General features: G+C 39.1%; 2 protein-coding genes across 2 annotated transcripts in view; one reads left to right on the top strand and one right to left on the bottom strand.

The window, feature by feature from the left end:
• Positions 1 to 6451, top strand: part of usp9 (ubiquitin specific peptidase 9) — a 34601-nt gene extending 28150 nt beyond the window's left edge. The window contains 4 exon segments of the mRNA XM_042000832.1: positions 1 to 157; positions 290 to 502; positions 2216 to 2314; positions 4331 to 6451. Coding sequence (XP_041856766.1) covers positions 1 to 157; positions 290 to 502; positions 2216 to 2314; positions 4331 to 4561 — 700 coding nt within the window. The 3' untranslated portion in view covers positions 4562 to 6451.
• Positions 6452 to 7669: 1218 nt separating this feature from the next.
• Positions 7670 to 11104, bottom strand: rpl8 (ribosomal protein L8). The gene is made up of 5 exons (XM_042002150.1): positions 10929 to 11104; positions 10706 to 10847; positions 8399 to 8617; positions 8202 to 8317; positions 7670 to 7866 (listed from the first exon to the last, which is right to left on the bottom strand). The coding sequence occupies exons 1-5, from the start codon at positions 11064 to 11066 to the stop codon at positions 7708 to 7710; spliced, it is 774 nt and encodes a 257-aa protein (XP_041858084.1). The 5' UTR covers positions 11067 to 11104; the 3' UTR covers positions 7670 to 7707.
• Between the last annotated feature and the right edge of the window lie 12751 nt (positions 11105 to 23855).

Genomic DNA, 23855 nt, shown 5'->3' with positions numbered 1-23855 from the left:
GATCCACAATGTGCTGAAGGGCATTCCTGATGACCGAGATGGGCTGTTTGACACCATCCAACGCTCAAAGAACCACTACCAGAAACGGGCCTATCAGTGTATCAAGTGCATGGTGGCCCTCTTTAGCAACTGTTCTGTGGCTTACCAAATCCTACAGGTACACTTTCTCTCAACCACACACTCCCTAACATTCACATAAGACTCTACCTGAAATCCTAAATACTTAAACGAAATGCTATGTTTGCTAATGAGCCTTTTCATTGTGAAACCTGTGTTTGCATTCATATAGAGTAATGGTGACTTGAAGCGAAAGTGGACATGGGCAGTGGAGTGGTTAGGGGATGAGCTGGAGAGGAGGCCATACACAGGAAATCCTCAGTACACCTACAACAACTGGTCCCCTCCAGTTCAGAGCAACGAGACCTCCAATGGATATTTCCTGGAGCGTTCTCACAGTGCACGTATGACACTGGCCAAGGCTTGTGAACTCTGTCCTGAAGAGGTAATAGCTCTTGCATTATATCCCATTCACACCCACAGTTTCTCATTAGGGAATGTGTTAAGAGATATCGTGAAATCCAACAGAAATGCTGAATCTAATTTGTATCTCATCAATACAACTACCCACTGAATGGCCTAACATGACTTAGTAGAGTGTTTATGTAGCACACTAAAGGAATTAATTCAGTTATTTACTTAGATGATTGGTGTTATGTATAGTTTTCTTTTTCTCATCAGTGTATATATATATATATATATGTAGCATGTTTTTTTTTTTTTTTTTTACTTCTGATTTAAAAACGAGAAAAAAAATAGGCTGATTTTGTTTTTTTTCATGACTTAAGTCGACAATACACACAAATATAATTTTATTGTTCTCACTTAAAATGAGTAACTTGTATTTTTAATGATGAAAAAATCCACTAAAATGACACACTTCTCCTGTAATATTCCATACACAGCTCAAGTGTACTCAGGGAAGCCCAGGGAAGGTCAGTATTCCAGGCACCACGACATAAAGGAAGGAAATTCAACCAAATCTACCTGAAGATTCAGCAGAGAAACATTGAACAGTTGATCAGTGTTTAGGCTTTCAACACATTCAGCACTTGTTTAGTTAGCTTTAAGCTTTCTAGCTTAGATCATCGTTAGAGGTTAAACACACAGCATTGAACATGAATTAGTGCCTTAAGTTGTCAACAGTTTTACTTCAGATTTATATTACTCCTGAAAAAGACACATTATTGCTCTTCTGTCTTTTTAGCTTCTTGAATGCTTAGAGCACTGCATAGACAAACATTTAAAAGAAAGCTAGACAGGCCACTGGTGAGATGTGGGGCGCTATGTAGTGTAACTGGCGTCAGAAGTCATGTTATGCAGCTGCACACAGTGAACAGATCTTTGTTCTCTTCCTGTCCAGTTGCCCAGTCCCAATGATTCAGAGCAACAGCACTGACATAGCCAGTCTTCCATCTCAATCTAGTCCTCTATGCCAGTTTGTCCCTTCCTCCCCCACCAACTCAAATTGCGGTGTGGCTCACCACCTGCATCTCTAAAGCCTCAGCTGTACTTCAGTATTCGGCAGCAGTTACAGTATCTTTACCTGCTTGACTAATGTGTACATGACTTAGTCATTTCTGAAGTTATAGGCCCAGTTTTGGTTGAATAACCAGTAAAAAGCTGAAAGTAATAAGTTTCAGTGGTCATTATATTAAGTCAAATTAAAACATGATGATGGTACAAGAGTCTGTAAATCATCTGTTTACTCGTGCAGGTCTCTGTGTTACAGAGCTATTTTTTATTTTTAATAAAAGCTGGCATCACTTAATATTTCTCATACTTCCCTGAAATTCAGCCATAAATATAAGTTATGAAGAGCTTTATTATCTGAAAACTGCACTCTGAAATTACCTCCACAGTTGGGAGATGCGTGTGGTCTTTTTTAGCTCCATTTCTAAAGCATGTCGAGAGGAGGCTTTCAGGTGCACGATTCACCCACACACTCAGTCTGATCTCATTAAAACCTGATTTACGTTACACCACAATAGGAAATTTGACTTTCCCATGCAGCCTACTCACTGTTTCTCACTGAAATGCCAGAGCTTAGCCTTGTAGCCAGTGCTTTTTGTTCATATAAACAAGCAGATCCTACTTTTTAATATTTGTCTAGAAAAATGTTAATGATTTGTGATGACATCTGCCTCTCAAATTCTAGGAGCCAGATGAACAGGAAGCACCTGACGATCAAGACTCCTCCCCACCCGAGGACACCTCTCTGTACCCACATTCTCCTGGATCCACTCAGTTTCAGCAGGTAGTGTCTCAGAGTGACACTCGGTGGTATTAAAAGAACCTTCTGGTCTTCTTCATTTTACTGGAATTGTTGTCTGTGTCTCGTAGCCATCAGAGCAGAGCATTAATGCGAAAATGGCGCCAATTTCCCGTACCCAGTCTTGCACTGTCAATTAAGTGCCAGTAACCATGGCGACAAATAACATTTTCTATGTGTTATTTTGTGCCTGAGTGCTTATGTAATTAGAGGCTCAAGTTTCCAGTCAGTTTATGATACAACCCTGCAGGCCTAGCATGGGTCTCTTCTGGCAAATTTTATTCTCATATAATCCTTGAACGCTTGCGTGCATCAGCCCACTCACAATTAAATTACACACGATTTAAAACAACAAAGCATCACGAATCCGAACAGAAATGCTTCATATAAGCATATATGCTTGAAGAATAGTTTCTTCTTCATCTGTTGCTGTACAAACATGTTGGACCATCACATGCTGCACATTGTTTTCATTTTATAAAGCCAAAAACAGTTAAGTTTATTTTTGATTAAATACTTAATTGAATGTGGTAAATTGTCATTGTAAAGCTATAAAATAAAGAAGTGAAAGTATTAAAGAGAAAAAGGTGGAAGAAATGTTATGCTGAGTAACGTGATTATAAAAAGATAATTACCGGAATGTAACCAGAGCATAAGAGTCAGTGTCATTTAAAAACTCGACAAATAGTTCCACATCCAGTTTCATAGCAGACATGTAGGAAATGACTGTTAAAAAAAAGTTTTTTTTTCTTTTTTTTTTTAGCCAAAATTATATTTATAACTTTGACAATAAGGCAGCAAAAGACTAAAACACAATCAGTTAGAATATTTGAAGAATCAAATATAAGAGCAGCACAGAAACATCTGTGAGTGTTAAATAGGGGAGGTTTTAGCAGCGACTTGAACCTGCCTGAGTGTAAGCAGTGCATATCTTTTGAGAGGTAAACTCTTCGTTTGATGCAACCACTAAAAAACTTGGCTAACCTTTGTTTTTAATCTGGACCTCTGAACATCCAAGAGCAGGTTGACTCCAGTGCTCTCACAGGAGTCAATATGAGTCATATGTGGGTATGAAAAGAATGGCGCTAATCCATTTAACTTTAAAAGTGAGCAATAGCATCTCAAAATCAATGTCAATTAAGAGATTAAGAACGAGATCCAGGGAAGGGAAGACTGGAGCTATACACTCATTGTTTTCAGGCCAGTTAAAATATGTTGTGAACTGTTGGCAAAAGATGCAGAAAGACTGGCGTAGTTTTCCATATGATAACGTAGTCAACGGATAAAAACATTAATAACCTTTTCCTTTTTCTTTTTTTTTTAGCTTTTCCTCCAGTTTTAAAATGATGTTGACAAACCAAAAAATTAAGAAAAAGCTGTTGATTTTCCAAATTCAGTCTGACTTCATATTCTTTCTTCATAGTTAGACCTTGTGTGTAGTTTCAGTACCAAATACATGACATTTAGTTAGTTATGTTTTATTTAACTGTTTATTATAGTTGTTTTCGTGATTTTAAAAAAACAAAAAACAGCAATTGGGACACTGGTACTCACAGTAACCTGATGGACGTTGGAAGAAACTTCAGTGCAACACCAGTAAAGCAACATGTCTGTGGTTCATGTTGTCAGTGTGAAACATGCAGCTTTTTATTTTTGTCTCCGGGATCCGTTTGTTGTGGTGCTTTGATGGGACTTATTACCTAATTTTAATCGGTCAGATAAACATCTTAACTGGCACAGACAGTGGGTGGAAATGAGGCGCTGAATGATCTGAACTTTTGTGTTTAGACCACACATGTTTGTCTCTGGCGAGATGGATTCTGTTAGGATTAGTTTGAGAATCCAGCTTGCTAAGTTTTAATTAGATGGCTTTGTTGAAAGTAATCATGTAAATATGAGAACTTCTCCAGATCTTCACCTACCTAAAAACATATTAATATGTTAGGTTTTGTGGAACAGAAGCTCGTTCTGATTTCCTTCACTCTCTCTCCTGTGAAACAGAACAACCACCCTCATGGTCAGCCGTACACCGGGCCTGCTGCTCAGCACTTGAACAACCCCCAGCGTCCTGGCCCTGCTTCTGCTCCAACTCCAGGCCCAACCCAGACGCCCACCCCGGGCCCTGGTACCACTCCTGGCTCAGGCCCACGAACACAAGAGAACTGGGAAGGCACCGAGGAGGTCGCCCCCGCCCCCACCTCTACCCCAGCGCCTGCCCCGCCTAAGGAGTAACCTCCCAAACCACCTTCTGCTGTGCCTCGAGCCTCCATCGTCCTGCTCTCCTTCCTCTCATCCTTCGGTCAACAGAGCTCCTCTTCGGGCCCCTCTTCCTCTTCATCTCTCTTGCTCGGCCCCAGGACAGGGCAGAGCCAGGCCTTCCATCCCCCCATCTCCAGGCCACTTCTCTCCCCAGTCAGCCTGAGGGAGGTGCTCTTCCCTGGCCTGGTGCTGCCTGACCTTGTGACAGGGGGGTCTGCTGGCGGCTGCAGAGGCGACGGACTGGACAAGTTCTAATACAGAGAAACGAATTTACCCAGAGCTGACGATGCTGATGCGCTTGTCTACATGACGTAAAGGTGTACATAGTATGTTAATGTTCTTGACTGTTCAGATCCCCCAGTAGCATAACTCTGTGTGGTTTGCTGTTGGGAGATGTTGCAGATACTATGAAAAACGAAATGGATATTATAAATAAGAAAAAGTCCCCCCAAAAAAAGACAAAAAAAAAAAAAAATAAAAAAAAAAATAAAGAAAAACTGTAAGAAGACAACAACTCCTTGTTTTATCACCCATGCTCAGCAGTACAGTTTGTTCTACCATCGGACGGTATCTGGTCATTCAACTGTAGAAGGACGCATTGTTATTATCATAACTATATTATTATTCTTAAGCTCCTTGGCAACCTTATGACCCATGCCAAATCGACTCACGAGCTGTGGTTGGTTTTAGTGTGAGATATGGATTGGTTGGGTGGACTTTAACGGTGTTTGGTTGACGTGAAAAAGCAGTGATGCAACATTGTTCTGAAACTCATTGCCTTTCTTCTTTTTATTTTATTTTATTTTTTTTTGTTTGTTCTGGTAATTCAATCCTTTTTGAAGCTCTAGTTAATATGCTGTAACATTTAGCATGGCTTCTCACCAGAATAGTGTAGCCCAAGGGAAGACTTGCGATCATAACAACCTAAAGCTGTTCTTAATCCACATCTCCAGAGAGGCGATGTTACCCTTAATTTTTTTCTTTTTCTACTCATCTACCCTATCTACAATGAGGGCGATATTTTGAACCAATGTATAAGTGGCTTTTCAATTGCACATTATAATCCTCCAACTTCACATTTGGCAGTCAGTTTTGGTGGGTTAGACAACTTAGCTTCCATCTATAGGAATTCAGAAAAATGAACACATATGCAACAGGTTTGCTGCACTGGGCTATCTGGTGTATTATAGACTGTGTGGTTTGCTTCTGTCTCTTCAATAGAGCTTAGTTGTAGACAGACTTGTTGCCCATCGGCTTTCTCTCTGAAGTGGAGCCTGTCAGGTTGGCATCTGGCTGCAGTTCTGGGTGATCCTGAGCAGCAGCAAGACCCCCCCACCCCCTCCTGTCGCTTCACACAGAGAAGGTACCACAGCAGGGTTTTACAGTAAGAATAGCAGCTGGTTAGTCATGTTGCAACTTGAGCTAACTTGTAATTCTGTAGGAGTTAAAGGTAAACATCAGTAAATACTGTATTTAATTGGTAACTTGAATGCGTGTATTTTTTTAATTTTTTTCTTTTTGTCTAAAACATACCAAATACTCCTGCAAATGAAAATATTCTGCCCACCGTATTATATTTAAATATTTTGCTCTTATTTTATAGAATTTATTTTGTTGTATTTCACTAAAAATAGAATTTGATTTAAGAGGAACATTTTCGTCCTTGTGTTATTTTTAAAGAAGATATTGACTGTACAGAGTTCTGCGCCCTGTTTTTTGCCGACTTTTGTTTTGGCCATGGTGTGACGTTGAATTCTGGAGCTACAGTCGCGATGTGGACTTTCACTTTGTGAGGTTTTTTTGTGCACAGAAATATAACAAAAAAGCATTGCGCCCTTAGCAAATAAAGAACATTGAATCTTGCCTGCGTTTCATTTTACTTGTGGACTTGTCAGACAAGCTATTTATACTGGCATGATTTTTTTCAGTTTTACTGAGGTTGAGTCATAACAGATTTATTTATGCTCTTCATATGTGCTTTTGGCTCCAGCTGTTGGACAAGTTTGAGCTTTTCTGCATGTTGACTTGTCACAGCATGAGGAACAGAGGTATTTCAATTAACGCTTTCTCACTACGTGTGATGTTTTTAATATAAGGACCCAGGAACACACCTGCTTTCTGTTTCTAAATACAGAACCTCACAACTGATTTTCCTGCTCTGATAGGCTACAATGCTTGAGGGTACAGGACTTTTTACCAAACAGATGCTATATATGTTTCTGCAACTCTGGCTCCCCCTTGTGGTCAGAAGTGATTATTACAGCAAAGCTTGAGCTCAAACTTTTGGGATTTTTAGCGGAAATACCTCAAGGTTTGCAAATTGCTATGATTGACCATAGAGGGAAATTTTTTATTTTGCATCAACAGGGAAATGGTGCAACCTGAGTTGATTTTGCACCATCAACTAGTGGAAAAAACGAACAACCACAATGATTTTTGACTGGCACAAGTTGCCCATCAGAAGGTAACATCAAATAGTGCTGAGCAATATATAGAGATTTTCAAATATATCGAGACTATATCAGACGCAATATAGAAGGAGGGAATATTGTTTATATCGAGATAGCTCGTTTTGAGTTAAAAACATCTTTTCTTTTGCATTTTGCACAGCTGTATTTTTGTTTATGGAGCATTTAATTTCATATAAAGCTACTTTAATTTCAGTCATCTGTTTTAATGCACGCTCTGCTGATCCTTAAAGTATATTTAGCACTGAAGGCTGTAAATTAGCGATATCTTTGATAACTTGAGAATATATCGAGATGTATATCATTATTTGGGTAAATAGATATTTAGTTCATATCATCCAGCTTAACGTCATATTATTCTGGCTTTATGTGCCTCACTAGATGTACAGTGGGAATATATCATTTTCAAAAGACTAATGGTTATTCAAAGGCAAGAAACTGTTTGGAAAGAGGAAACCATAACTTTGAGGACATTAAATGGATGCACATTGTGGCTTTAAGCCTATTAAAAGTAATTAAAACTATTAGTCCTATCGTATCATTTACCATCTAATTGCACAATCTGATTCATAGGTTATCTGTGTACAAAGACTCAAATGATGCCAGCAAACAATGTTTTTGGAACATGTTTTATTAACAACACAGCCATGTTTAGTTCTCCTTCTCTTGGACGGTCTTTGTTCCACGCAGTCTGCCTGTACGACGAGCAGCGATAAGACCGACCTTGCGACCAGCAGGTGCATCCCTCCTGATTGTTGAGGGTTTGCCAATGTGCTGATGGTTACCACCACCGAAGGGATGCTCAACAGGCTGTAGGGATAGAGGAGAAAAATATTTAGTATGAACTACTACAAGTTCTAATGAGAAGTCTATGAAGCCATCTAATCATCATTAGAGTTTAGACTTTTAGATATAGTTCATTGTAACTTAGTCATTAAAAATTATTTCCCTCTAATAAAAAAAGAGGTTTTGAAAGTACTGAGACCTCTAATCCTTCAACAGGCTATGTCATGTACATCTGAATGACTGCTCAGCTCCGACCTACACGTGCATCTTTATCACCTTCATTTGCCACAAGTCTCTTTTCGGTTCAACCCATTTACCATTTTAAATAATAAATGTATTGGTATTGTTTGTTTACTTACATTCATAGCCACACCACGGACACGCGGCCAGCAGTTCCTCTTAGCCTTGTACTTGTGGTAGGCGCGACCGGCCTTCAGGATGGGCTTGTCAATACGACCACCACCAGCCACCACACCTTAAACACAGGAGGACAGACTGTTAGACTCCCCAAACATTTCAAATACTAAACTGTGTCGCAGTCACGAGGAGGACATACCGACGACGGCTCTGTTGGCAGACGAGATAACCTTCTTGGAGCCTGATGGGAGCTTCACTCTGGATTTCTTTGTCTCGGGGTTGTGGGAGATGACGGTGGCGTAGTTTCCTGAGGCGCGGGCCAGCTTGCCTCTGTCACCGGGCTTCTCCTCCAGGCAGCAGATGATGGTTCCCTCAGGCATTGTGCCAACGGGCAGAACATTTCCGATGTTGAGCTGAGCTGTGGGGGGGAAAAAAATGGTGAGACCCACACAATTACATGAGTCATTTAGCAGACGCTTCTATCCAAAGAGACTTCCAGTGGTTAGGCATTAGTGTTAAGGGTCTTGGCTAAGGACCCAACTGGAAGGCGTTAATGTTTGTTACTTGAGGGAATCTAACTCTGGTCTCCCACATGGGAGATGGATGCTATGCCAACTGAGCTATCCACACACGCCTTTTTCCCCCCACATGTACATCAAGTACACTTTATGCTTTGTATGATTTGTTTTGAACCTTTTTCAAAATTCCCCAAATTTATTTCCTGCAAGGCTGAAGCAGCTTTTATTCATTTGTCGCCTGGAATTAAAGTTAAACCTCACAGAAATCTTTTTTAAAGACAAGTTTAATGTGTTTATATATTGGATTGTAAATTAGGGAGATTTTCTACGGAGTTCAGGTCAGGAGAGTTTGCTGGCCAATCAAGCACAGTAATCCGTTGGTCACTGACCCAGGTTTTGGTTCTTTTGGTAGTTTGGGCAGGTATCAAGTCCTGCTTGAAAATAAAGTCAGAATCTCCAAAAAGCTTTTCTGCTGAAGGAAGCATGAAGTGCTCGAAAATCTTCTGGTAGACGGCTGCGGTGACATAATAAAGAACCAGGAGATGACATGGCTCCCCAAATAAACACAGACTGGAAACTTTACTCTGCACTTTAAGTGTCTTGGACTGTTGCCTCTCCATTCTTCCTCCATACTCTGGGACCTTGATTTCCAAATGAGATTCAAAGTTTGCTCTCATCAGAAAAGAGCACTTTGGACCACTGCTCACCAGACCAGTTCACAGGTAAGATGCTTCTGACATGGTGTTTTGTCCAGGAGCGGCTTGACAAGAAGAATTTGACATTTGAAGCCCAGGTCCAGGATCTGTCTGTGTGTGGTGGCCCTTAAAGCACTAACACCAGCCTCTGTCCACTCCTTGTGAAGCTCCCCCACATTTTTGAATGACCTTTTCCTGACTATCCTCTCCAGGCTGCGTTCCTCCCTGCTGGTTGTGAACCTTTTTCTTCCACACTTTTTCCGTCCACTGTACTTTTTATGGATGTGCTTTGATGCAGCACTTAGAGAATCAAACTTCTTTTTCAATTGCCTTTCGAGGCTTTCCCTCCATATGGAGGGTGTCAATGATGGTTTTCTGCTCAACTGTCAGGTAGCAACCTTCCCCATGATGGTGAATTCTACTAAATTAGACCGAAAGACATTTATCAAATTTTCCGAAAATGACAAAACTGTCATCTTCACTTCACTAAGATGACGCATCCCGATTATGACGTACAAAGACCAGAAAAAAAAAAAATCTTAAATTTAATGTTTGCACAAAAATAGACTAGACAACCTCTTTCATTTGCTGTGCTGTTCATATTAAAGATGGATTGGTTTCACAATTCAAACCAACTGGGACTCAAACGACGTGTGTTTCCATTCAGAGAACTAATTCAGTTTGTGCCTGGACAATCTGCCCATTTCACACACACAAACAGGAAAATGAAAGCTGCTTCTGATAAAAAGGCGCATGTCCTATAGTGGCCAAGTAAAAGGTCTCATTTGCATTAACTAAGCATTAGTCTTAATGGAAAGAAAATTAACTACATGTTAAAACAAGCACTTAATTTTCTTACACAAAATTTAAGTAAAAACAAGATACACATTTTAAATAGAATTATTTTTATTATTGTTCATAGCTTATGCACAGCCCTTACCGGAGTGGATGTGAGCTGCACTTGGATGTCCACAGATAAGTTTCTCTCTGAGAAACTTCCTCTGGGAAATTCAATGCACAAGGGAAACTCTTGCAGATACAGAGACCATGAACTAACCAGCCTCCTCAAGTGACCAATAATGACTCTTCTTATTAGCAAAGTACAAAAGCAAATATATACAAAACATTCAAGCTTACTGACTTGTCAACCATTTCAGCATGTGGAACAGGCAGGTTGTGCAAAATATGATGCAGCAAGTTCAGAAGGCAACTAATAAAATCTATGAAAGGAGCTTGGAAAACAGCAAATGATCAAAATATCTACTATGCACTGCTCTCTGCTTTGACTCGTACCTTTCTTGCCACAGTAGATGAACTGTCCAGTGTGGATGCCCTCAGCAGCGATGAAGAGCTCTGTCCTCTTCTTAAACCGGTATGGGTCGCGGAAGACCACCTTGGCCAGGGGAGCGCCACGGCCAGGGTCGTGGATGATGTCCTGAGAGGAAAAGGCACAAAAATGAACACAGATACAAAAAAAAAACCAGGAGGACATGAATCAAGTCATGGGGTTACTTACCTTCACAATCCCCTTGATGTAACCATGACGTTCAGCAAAGTCAATATGACGGAGTTTAGCTGCACCTTTCCTGTGCTTGACATGGGCTCTGAATACAGAGCCCGCACCTTTTCTCTGTCCCCTGATCACACGTCCCATCGTGTACTGAAACAGACAGCAGTTCACATTAGGACTATTTTTATTAGACCTTTGAGCCAATAAACGGTCCTGCCACCCTCAAAGACATGGAAAATAATCCAAAACTTCTTTTTAAAAGAAATCTCAATTATGACGGTACGAAAGTGTTTTAAAGACAGTATGCGTGATTGACTTAACATGATATGCTACAGTTTAGACAGTTAGCATGGCAGCTAGCCAGGATAACTGCGGCTGTGCCAAAGGCTAGCGATGGATTAGCATTGATCACAGAAGTTCTTCCTTATCTCATTTGACACATATGTACAAAACAAAATATGTTTAATTTCTCATAGAGACATGTAAATATAAAATATAACCAGAGCCGTTGTGCTTGCCGGCCTTTCTTGCCATTATCACACTGCTGCTACTGCGCCATGTCAGTAAGCGCCGACACACAATCACTATAAAAATTCTAAAAACACATATATACTAATGAAATAATAAGTTCATTCAGTCATTGTATGTCGATTATATGTGTACACATGTTTATTTATTGTGGATGACCCATAAAAGTCTTGATTTAGTGAAGATTTGAGGATGAGGATCACAAAGTAGCAGACCTACCTAAACTCCGTTGACGGAAAGAGGAAGTGCAAAGGAACAGCAGAGGTTTTCTTCCGGAGAAATCACCGAGGGGGCTGATGGGAAATGAAGGCAAATCCCTGCGATCTGAGCGAGGAGCTAGTTCAGGGGTCTGCGAGCCATTTTCCCCTCAGCCCAGCTGAGTAAAACTCGTTTAGAGCCGCAAATGTTATGAGACCTTTTGAAAAAAGGCAGTTTATAATTTTTGATAAATATCTACTACAGGAATCTTGTTATAATTTTTAAAGAACCACATTTTATTTCTGTTTTTAAGTTTAAAAATAAAGAAATTTCCAAACTCAAGTGGGGCCAAATGAATATTGACTGCTATGGTATTTGACGTTTTGCAGAGTATTTATTATTATTAGTTTTTAAATACAAAACAATTAAATGTATTCTCATTGTTTCATGTTTTCATGTTGTTATATTGGTGATTTGGGAAGCTTTGGCACCGAGATGAAAGCTCAGAGATGAGAAAATATAATGATCCATATTTCCATTTTCTATATCTATCCCAGTTGTCATAATGTGAGATGTGAGAGGATAAAGGGAAGTTAAATGTATGTAAAGGCTTGAAAAGGAGCCAAGAGTGACAGAGGGGAGGAAAAAAAAAAAAAAAAAAGCATCCCCTCAAATTGTATGTTGCAAGAGTTAGCTAACACCAGAAGATGGCAGTATTAAAACACCACAGAGGAAGTATAGAAAACAGCAAACAAGCAACACAAAGCAAACACTCAAAGCACCTCACTCCAGAGTAAACTCCTGCCTGTATTTTAGACTTGTTTTGGGGAAAAATGGTTAAGCAAAAAACTTTCAAAAACGGTATTGATTTCCTTTATTGATTCTTCTTCATAGTTTTTAATCTTATTCTAAATGATTAATTATTTGGATTAAAGCTCTTATTATATGCTAACAGATTTCCCCCCAGAGAAAAAGCTCTTTATTATATATCCTGTATGGTCTACATGAGAGTCTTGCACAGATGTCTTCTAACAGTGGGTCAAGTCGTCATTATTTGTGTTGATATTTAAGTTTTGTTTTCTTTGCACATGGATCTTTGCTTACTAAAGAAAATAAAAAGGATCTTGACTCATACAGTATCATCTTAAGTATCAAAGATGTGGTTGTGAACTCATTAGTACATTCATAGAAATGTAATTCTGTGTTTTAAAAGATGTTCCTTCAGACTTGTTGCATTTTACTCTCATTTCAAGCCTTCTGCCCAATGATGAGCCAGCAAACTGCTGAGAGGCCCCTAAGCAGATTAGTTGGGCTCTGGTTCTTGTGTAAACCATGTGTCCAGCAGGTGTTCCCACCATGGTTCCGACTCCTGGAGGAGGATTCTCCCCCCACAGGTCACTGGTTAATGTTTGTGGTTGGACTATGCAAGCAGTGTGACTCAAATGAAGTCAGTTGAGTAGGTTCAAAATGTGTCTACTTTGGTCCAAACTGAGCTGATCTCAACTATCAGATGAATTATTTTCACATCTTGAAAAGATCACTTATTCCCAAAAGAGAAACCAATGGCTCTGGCCATCCGCTGACTGTCCCTATAGCATCATTTGGAGGTTAAGGATTTAGCATGTATACCTACAGCTGCAGCTGTAGTTTTAGAGTTCTTAATTTTGCTTCCTGACTTTTGCAGAGGGAACTACAGGAACATTTGTGGAACAGTTTTAAAGATGTTTAAAGGCTAAACTGCTCCACATGAAGAAATAGAAGTTTTTCCATGAAGATTTAGCAAAATCATCTTATGACTCTTCAAGATATTTTTCTTCCAGCAGTTCAGTGTTTCACCATCTCAGTGTGTACAGAGTGCAGTGTGTTTCCTCTTACCACAGAAGAAGAAGAGGTGTTGCGCAACAGATGGTTCCCCTCCTGAGATCAGAGCATCCCGCTGCAGGAACAACGGTGCTGTGATTAATGAGAGCATGTACACACACAGGGCTCACACAGCCGGTGATAAATATATGGTTGTGTTATTATGATACTGCATTGTTTTATGGAGTCCCGCAGGTATAGCATGCATAAATACTGCACACCCACACCCACGTATTCTGGTTATGTCCTTTATTGTTTTCTTGATTTTATTCCTGTGAGATCACAGGTTTCAGTCTGATAAAGATGCTCCAGTTGATCCAAAATAGCTTGCATTTGTTTCAAGTCAGGTCTGAGGTCTTAAAGCCTTAATTTTCAACCTTTTATTGTTTCCTTTTAAGGTTAAGGTTATCATAGCATTGTTACAAAAGGGATATGTGGCTCAGTAAGTTAATTTTTTGCACACTTTAGTTTCTGTAAAATCAGCAAAATAGCATCCATAACATTTTTACCTCTTTAAAGATGAGATGAGACACTTGTGTCTGGGTAGAGAGTAGATAATCTAACAGTGTCATGCATTTACTGGTTATATAGGTTATTTTACTGTGTTTGACAAAGGAGTTCAAGACAACGCTATTGCAGAGAACATCATCAGAAGCAGACTTGTGATGGTGTTGTGAAGCAGAGAGGGACGGTGCTGTGGAGCCATGAATCCTGATGGTGTTGTAGCCTCATGTGAATTCAAGCATGATATTCCTCCAGACGGCACAGGCATGCCTAGTAGGACTTGTGACGATGAAAGTCATTTTTAATTGTACAGAAATTTTTTAAAACCCAAAGTGCTTAGAAGGAAATAATATGGAGGAATGATGATAGTTCATTTTCAGCTAGAATTTTTTGTGGAATTCCCATCTAGTTATACTAGCGATTGTTGTGGCCTTTACTTTGTATGTGGTCCATCAATTCTGTCCCAGAAAAGGTTTTTTAACTGTACATATATGAGCTGCTTGTTATTACATGTTAGCTTTGCACCAGTATGAGATAAAACTGTCTGCATTTTGTGTGGTATTTTAGAGTTTTTAATTTCACGATTCAAATGATTTCTGTGTCTGGGAGCATTTGCTGACTTTAAATCCAATGTTTTGTCAGATGTAGCTGCAGTTTTAAAATCAGGAATCTATCTATGCAGCAGTCTCTAACTGGTTCGAATGTGACTGCAGTTAACATGTCGTCTTAATGAGACACTACAGGAGAAAATATATTCCAGCTTCTTTTTCAGGTTGTTAGATACAGACACAAATGTGGTAGCACCTACGTGAGTTTTCTTTGTGTGTGTTGCTAACATCTCATCTATGACAACTGAGTAATGTTTGCTTGTTTACTCCATTTAGTATAAATCTGTACTAATCTATATCAAATAGATTAAAAGATCTATAATCTTTGTCTTAAAAACACTGCATTGAAAGACAGCATGAAAAAAATGCAGAAATGGTGTTCCCAGGAGCTTTATCAAAGGTTACAACTTTCACTGATGTTTGAAAGAAGGATGTGTCACAGACAGAGTCTGTACTTTGGTCTTAGATCAGACTTCCAGCTTCCTGGTTGATACTGTGTCTTTATGGACCTCCTTCCAAGCCTGGAGTGTCAGGATCCGATGACACAGCATTCCTGATCCAAAAGAAAGTGTTCCATTTTAAGTGCAGGAGCTAAACCTGCAATGCAGTTGACTTTTCAGACTCAGAGAGGTTGTGACTTACTTTTTGTTTAGTTGCTATGAAATACACCAGCATTCCTGCTGTCAAGCAGATCCTTCAACCAGTTATCCAAATCTATAAAACTCCAGGAAAAGTTCAGTAATTCATACAGAATTAACGACATGTTGGAAGGTCTCACATAGAAGCAGTGAGGAGCCGACAGGAAATTAAAAACTTCGAAGGAAATTTACTTTTGAAAAGGGTTAAATGGACTTTCCTTAATGTGGAAAACTAAGAGTAAAAAATGAATGATGCGCTGATTATAACATTTTTATCTGAAAATGATCTGAAACTCATTCATCTTTGACCAAACACAATTGTATTGATTCAAATGAATAAAAACTTTATTATAACCTTTACATAGAAACATTATTTGTTTCAAAAGACTTTAAAAAATTCTATTAAACAACAGTTAACTCAACATTTTATTCCCCTGCTTTCCTGGTAAAACAAACTTCTGACAAACAGAATGTGATGTCAACAGCTGGAGAGGAGGAAAATTTTACATGTGGCAGCAAAGGAGTAACACGATCTCTAGCCACGGTGGCACTGGACATACGCAACCAATAAATATCCCCCAAAACACTTTAAAACTATTTGTACTGAAAAATAACCAAAATTACATTTTGGGGCATCAGTCATCTTTTTCAGGAGAGTTGAAGACAACAATTATTGTGCTCTGCACAATCTTACTTCTTTTGCTGCAACTTGCAAGCATTTTAAATAGTTTTGAGCAGTAATCAGACACGATTTGTCTCATGCACATGTGTGATACAAGCAGTTATGTTTAGACTTCTTATTCTTATTGAGGCTTATTTGTTATTTTACCACTTTGACAGTAAGGGCGTAACATGGTTTAATTGTGTAGCTGTAACTTTCCAAACTTTTTTCATATCTAAATTTATCATAAACTACTCTCATGTTTACTGTAATCAAAACTAACAAGAAAATATGCTTCAACTAATCACGTGAGTGACTATCAGCAATTAATTTATGGTCGTATTAAACCTCAATTGTCCGTCATCTTAAGCAGACATTCACTGTATCACTAATTTAATTTAACTTTATGGTAAAACATCCCCTGGGAACTTCTCTTGGAGAAAGTTGCTCTGTCATTCCACTCTTTCGGGTTTCAGACAGATTATCTCCTTGTCTGTGAAACACCAGCACATGTGGCTGCAGAGCAGGAGGCACATGGTGTTGGATTCAGGACTATAACTGAGATTTAAGGGCTCTAAGATTATATTTATAATTATTTTTGTGATAATTTATAATTATTTATTCTATGAGAGACTTTTGGACAAGCAATTAATTTTTTTACAAGTATAATTTAAGGACTAAAATTTAGGGGGCAGTAACTTTCCAACCTTTAAAGTCTCCATTCCCAACTTTAATAGCATAATTTATATTTCTCGAGCTGTCGCTGTCCAGCAGCGTCTTATTTTAGTGCACTTCACAACTTTTTCTTCCTGGACTCTGCGTGACGTTGCAGCCGAGTTTCACTTTATGCACAGCGTCACTTGCTAGCAAACGGACATCAACACACCAATCATTTTGAATGCACACCATGGCTGATTCAGCAAAGAAATGCAGGGAGATATTATTGGAGGATGAGAGGAAAAGAAAGGCTTCCTTTAAGTGAGTCAGGTCTACTCATATCCTGTTTGTAGATGTTCCACCCCGTTTCTGGCTGCATTTCCTGTGGGGACCTTTTACTTCAGATTTAAAAGAGTTCTAAAAGTACATGAAAGCATATAAGAGTGCTTTCAGGTAACTGTGAAGTTTTCATTTTATAACCTTATGACCTGAATTATTAAATTACTAAGTTTTGACTCAATACAATGAGTACAATATCTCAAACTTAAAATAAAACATTCAAATAAATTAATTTAAAGCCTTTATTTGTGGACATATTATTAGTATTGCTAGTTCTAAAGCCAAAGGAACATATAAGAAAATAAAAAGTACTACAAATCAGGTCATCAAGTTACTTATCAAAAGTTACTTCTGTTTAGGGCACAATATAATGAAATACCAGCAGCAAAAGCAGGTCAATTCTGTGGTCAAAAACATTTTTTTCCATTTGCTGCTGCTTGGCAAGTTAAAGCCCTATTTGCCCAAGCATGACCTAGAAAAAGTCATCCCCTTCTCATCATGTCCCACATAGATTATTGCAACTCTGTATTATGGCATTGGCGAGTCATCTTTGCACCGACTGCAGCTTGTTCAAAACGCTGCTGCTCGGTTGCGTACAGGGACGAGACAACGTGGTCACTTAACCTCTGTGCTTTGGCTTCCTGTTAGCTTTAGGACCCAGTACAAGATTTTATTACTTGTTTTTAAAGCCTTAAATGGTTTAGCTCCCCCGTATTTATCAGAGTTGCTACACCAGCATGCTCCAGCCAGCTCTGAGGCCCTCTTCACAGCTCTTCTTGAAGGTCCCGTCTGCTAGACTCTAATCCGACGGTGACAGAGCTTTCTGGGTTGCTGCTCCAAAGCTGTGGACAGCTTGTCCCTTCACATCAGAGCTGCTCAGTCTTTCTCTGGTTTTACGTTTCTACTCAATACCCACTTCTTTGCACTGGAGTTTGAACAAAACTGAGCTTGACTTTCGCGTGTTTTTTCTTTTTATTCCTGTTTTATCATTTTATTTTTATTGATTTGATTTGATTGAGTTTAGTTTTATTGATTTTTATAGTTTTCTTTATTTTTTATCCATGAAATATATTAAAAATGGAGTTAAACCTATTAAATGTATCCCCAAGCAATACTGAAATATTATGGGTGAGTGTGGGGTTGGTGATGTACAATTTTGTTTTCTTTTTGTTTGTTTATGTTTTTTTTTTTTATTGTTTTTGTTTGTTTGTGCTTGTTTTACTTATGTATTTTTATGTATTACTTATCTGTGAAGACAACAAGATTGTTGATAAAAAAAAATATATGTATTCAACATGTTCAGTACAATGTTGAGTGACATTTAAAGCCAAAATGTCACGATCATGGGCTGTGTTGGGATTTTTTGGGTTGTGGTTTTTTGGGTTGTGGTTCTGGTTTTTGTCATTGGTTTCTGTTTTGAGATCATGGTTTGGGTTTTTGGTTTTTGTTAGTTGTTTCCTTGTGTGCTCTGTGGTTTCTGTTTCTGCCTCGTTAGAACACCTGGTCTAATTACTCATCCACTTCACCCGTTCCCCATTACTCCCTCCGTGTATATATGTCCTTGGTTTTCAGTCACTCCTGGTCAGATCCTCGTATGTGGTCATATGCGGTACATGTTGTATGGTTTATCCCCTGTCTTGAGTTTTGGGAAATAAACCTTTCACCTGCACCGATTCTGCCTCCTGCCCTGACTGGTTCTCACCTCCACCAAAGTCCATGACACAAAATACAAATTTTATCACTATAAAACTCATGAACAAGATAAAAAAAACATATTTGAATCACCAAATTAATACACGCCAAACTACAGTGCATACTAATAATGCAACATTAATTCTACTCTCACCACTGATATGAAGAAAAAGATAATTTTTTCCTCATAAAGGGCAGCACAAAGCACAGTCATGCTGAGACTCAAGTTTAAGCTCTAGACATCACAGAAGGAGGAGGAGCGGCCAAGGGATGAGGAGGAGGTGACCTTCGACCTCTGACCTCCCAGTGGTGGAATAACCTTCGGCCTGCTTATGAAGGAAAATGCAAAGAGCTGCAGATGTGACAACAGAGCTCCATTCTGCTGTCCAACAACTAACCACTGCACTGTGTGTATGCGTGTGTGTGTTAGCCTCTTCATCATTAGTGCAGTTAGCTTTGTCAGATCTGGGACAAAAACAGAACAATAGAGCCAAAAGACCAACAATGCCCACAGCTTGTTGTGTTTATTTGAATGTTTCCTGTTTCTCTGAGCCAGAAAACGTCCAGCAGTGGTTCTGCTCCTCTGTTACTGATGTAGACTTACCAAAGTTTTTAAAAGCTGCCAAGGCGCAACTAGAATTTACTGTGGCATGTTTCCAAATACTCATGTGTATTTACATTTGTGTGTATATGTGCATTGCTCTACAATCAAACAGACTTGTGGTTTCTCCCACGGTCAGTAAAGGAACAGCAGACAGGAAGCACAAATTTAGATTATATTCAATTAGTCATGGATGCACACAAGCAGACGCTGTTTGTCCTGATTCATATTTCACATCTCTGATTCTCCGTAAACATTCAGCTGATAGATGAGCCACTGTTTCCAGCAGTTTGTTCTGATGTTCTCTCGTGGTTTTGGGTTCATCTTTTTTATTTCTTTCTGTAAGGGAGGAGCATCATCTATGTTTACACTGACTCTTCATACCAAATAAAGTACTCTTCTATAAAAGTACATTTTGTTGGGATAATAAAAAGAACCGCTGTTGTATCTGTTAAAAAAAAAGCCCTAGAAATTAAAGCTTTTTTCTTTCTTTTAATCATTATCTACTCATCTGCACTACTTGAACTAGTACAGTTTCACAACAAAACAGAAATCCTCCAACGACCACCTTCTGCATGGACCGGTCTTTGGTGTTGAATGATGCTGGTGTGGATGGAGTGGTAAGTAATGTGTGCTCTGAGAGCACCAATCTGTGCTGAGGCTGAGAACAAACCCCTGCCAGCCGGCCCATCTTCTGCCGATCTGGCTCTCCGATGGTCCCTTACCAGAAGCTTTGGTCATTTTCGTCTTTATGTCTGTTAATCTGAAGAACTTATTTACACACATTAAGCCAGATGGAAATGCCTAATGACCAAAAAATGTTACATGAATGATCCTGTGGAGGAACAGCTGCTTCTGCTTCCAGAGAATAAATGTGGTCACTCCTAATTCTGCTTTCATGTCACAATGCATCCAGTTCAAATGGATTTCTGTTGACCTCTCTCTTTTCTTTGTTATATAACCAAGGCAACTGAATTTGTTTGTGTCTTCAACTTTGAAGTTTTATTTCCACTTTGTAGACATTATTTTGTTTATTAGAGCCAAATGTAACAGCCCACAGCACCCATTGCTTACAACACTACAAGCCAAGTTTACTCACTTTTAAGCAGGTGATGGAAATCTGAATGATGCACATTTTGTAAGAAGCAACTTTTCACTTTAAATTCTCCTGAAAGTTGGATGGAAACAGAACTATTGACTGTATAAATGAAAATGCAAAGTCTAAATTTACATATAAACATATGGCCTTTTGACATGAATAGTTCGTTACATCTATGACATAATTTAATTAACTGAAAATTTAATTATTCTTACTTTGTGATCAGTGTTTCAAACTCCATTTCAGCCCTAAAATCAATGTTCAGTTTAATCAGCCAGAAGGATCCAGCAGGGAAAACCCTGACATTCCTCAGCCATCAGGTAGTTTTGAATAGTTTTCCACCTGCTTTCAGCAGCATTGCCCACTTCATGTGACAGCAATTTTACCATTTTTTCTATGAGTTTAATTTTCTTTATACAGTTTTCACATGTCATAAATCAATCCTTCCATCTATGTGTTATTTGCATCTGTCTGTCCTGCAGGGTTACAGGTTAATGATCCAATCTGGAACATGTTTGGGATCTAAACCATCTGAACTGAAGTTCAACTTGAACGAATGGTTTATTTTGAACACAACTAAAATAAAGTAAGAAAGCAATAGTAAAATACATATCAGTTATAAAATATGACCTTAATTCAACGTATTCAAAACAAAAATAAAAAGTCAGAACATGTTCAAAGAAATGTTTACGCTCATGATTTCTTCAGTGCAGGTTAAAACAAAAATAAGAATTATGTTATCACTATCTGAAAATGTTTACAAAATGGACAAAACTTAAAATGTTAGCGTCCCTCTGATTTTTTCCTACATGCTTGGAAATGGAGGTTGAGATATGGAGAATTCACTTTATTTGTAATTTACAACTTCACCAGTAGATGTCAGCACATCAACCACTCTGCCCATTAAACTCAGGAAATACACGAACTACTGTTTAATTCACAAAATTCGTTCTGCTTTAAAATTTATGATATAATCTCACAATAAAAAAAATAAATAATAAACAATTAAAAAAGTTTTTATATTAATTTGCAAAGAATGATGTCACCTGGGGACAAAAAGACAAATGTCTTATGAGTCTAACTTTGCAGAGTTCAGAATTTCTTTCAGTCATTTTGAAAATCCTTTAAAAGTTTTAAAAACAATTATCTTGAATTTTAACAACACTAACAGAAAATCTGAAGACAAACCAAAGTTTCTGGCTGCACTTCTGAGTTTTCTCAGAAAAAGATGGCATACTCAGCGGGTTCAGTGCAGTGGTGTGTTTGAGATCTGTGCTTAAAATGAGAACTTGGAGGAGCTTTAGAAACTAAACGAGCTGCATTTTTGGTATTGTGTAACTACAAGCGACTTTCTATCTCTCTTTCTCGTCATTTTCTCTGTTTTCTAGGTCTCCTGCCTTTGGACAGAACAGCTGTTTTGCTCCAGAGGCATCGTGGGTCTATGTTGCTGTGTTGATGCCTCCAGTAATGGCAGCTGTTCTATCTCTCAATGTCAACATCGCTACTGGCAACCATAATGAAAACAACAACTCAGTCTCTGTCATGGTAAGGAGTAAAACCGTTAGATTAAAAGCAGGCTGTGTCTTTCTCCTCCCTCTACTCACTGCAGCTTAAGCTACTTTGTTCAGAATAGAAATGAGCTGTTGTTCAATGAATTTCCATCTGGTGGCGCTAAGGTGACAGGAAGTGACCTTATTGCAGTGCTGTTCTCTGACTGGTTAGAATCAATAACTTTTCAGCAGTTCACCCCCTACAGGATGTCCCACTCTTGCCATTCTGTATCACTTCCTGTTTGTTTATTTTAGCCAAGAAAGTAAACAGTAGGAAGGGGATTCTGGAAACTGGTTACTATGGAGATTGTAGACAAACACACACTCGCACAGACACTGAGTGCAGCTGTCAGCTGGTTGAGAAGACTTCCTTGTTGTTCAGGAGAGACATGAATGAACAGTGGAGGTGTTGTCAGGAAAACAATGAAGCAAACATCACGTTCAAAGGTAGATTCTGTTAATTTTCACCTGGCAAATTTGTCTGTGTATCATATTTTATAATTTAAGGCAACCCAATGTGATACACGATGTACAAGATCAAAAGAAACAAAAAAAATAAATGACATATTGATGCAGACATCTACAGGAAATACATCACCATTATCAACATGATCAACATCAGTACACAAGTTCAAGAAAATATAAGAAAGAATAATTTGATTCAATATGGTGGCAGTTAAAGAGTTAAAGGCCTGAATTAAAGGAACTAAGGTTTGGAGCAGACTTTAGGTTTTCTGGTTTAGTTGCAAATACATCTGTAAAAACTCCATTATAGCAGTCAAACTGACTAAAAACAAATGATGAAAAAATTTTTCTAAATCATGTTGAGCCAACTGTTTTTTTATTCTAGAAACATTCTTCAGATGGTAAAAGGCTAATTTGGTTACTGCTTTAATATGGTTGTTAAAATTTAGCCCTGAGTCCAAAATGACACCAAAATTTCTGACCTGATCTATTAGTTTAAACATTGCTGACTGAAGCTGGGCACTCATCTTTGGACACTCATCTTTTATTCTGAATACAATTTCAGATTTACCTTTGTTTTGCTGAGAAAATTATGACACATCCACATTATGATGTGTCCAAGGCCTGCACTTAAGTCTCTTAAGTTTCCCGGTGAGATGGTAATATGGAGTTGAGTGTCATCAGCATAATTATAAGACCTTTAATTTGCTTCCACAATCTGAGCCAGTGGGAGTGTGTTCAATAAGGATAATAAAGGGGGGCAAAATGGAGCCTTAGGGAACTCCGCATATCATCTTTGTATGTGCAGATCTGGGTATAAAGTAGTCCCTGCTTTCAAGTCAATTCAGAACCAGACCAAATATCCATCCATCCATTTTCTGCTTTTCCATGGTTGGGTCGGGGGAAAGCTGCCAAAGCGGGGAAGACCAGATCTTCCTCTCCCCCGGCCACATTCACCAGCTCATCTGGAGGGATACCGAGGCATTCCCAGGCCAGCCGAGAGATGTAGTCCCTCCAACGTGTCCTGGGTCTTCCCTGGGACCTCCTCCTGGTGGGACGTGCCCGGAACACCTCACCAGGGAGGCATCCAGGAGGCATCCTGACCAGACGTCTGAGCCACCTCATCTGACTCCTCTTAATGAAGAGGAGCAGCGGCTCTACTCTGAGCCCCTCCCAGATCACAGAGCTTCTCACCCTATCTCTAAGAGAGAGCCCAGCCACCCTGTGGAGAAAACTCTTTTTAGCCGCTTGTATCCACAATCTCGTTCTTTTGGTCCTGACACTTTGCCTTTTGGCTCAGCTCCCTCTTCACTACAACAGACCGATGCAGTGTCTGCATCGCTGCAGATGCCACACCGATCCACCTGTCGATCTCCTGCTCCATCCTTCCCTCACTCGTGAACAAGACCCTGAGATACGTGAACTCCTCCACTTGGAGCAGGACCAAAGATTCCCACCCAATTTTCCAGTTGGTCTAAACGGACGTCATGGTCAGCTGTGTCAAAAGCAGCACAACAGATTTTCCTTTTAAAA

Source organism: Melanotaenia boesemani, chromosome 12 (assembly GCF_017639745.1).
Source record: "Melanotaenia boesemani isolate fMelBoe1 chromosome 12, fMelBoe1.pri, whole genome shotgun sequence".
NCBI lineage: Eukaryota > Metazoa > Chordata > Actinopteri > Atheriniformes > Melanotaeniidae > Melanotaenia > Melanotaenia boesemani.
The sequence above is the reverse complement of the archived record's forward strand: the minus strand, read 5'-3'. Positions and strand labels throughout refer to the sequence as shown.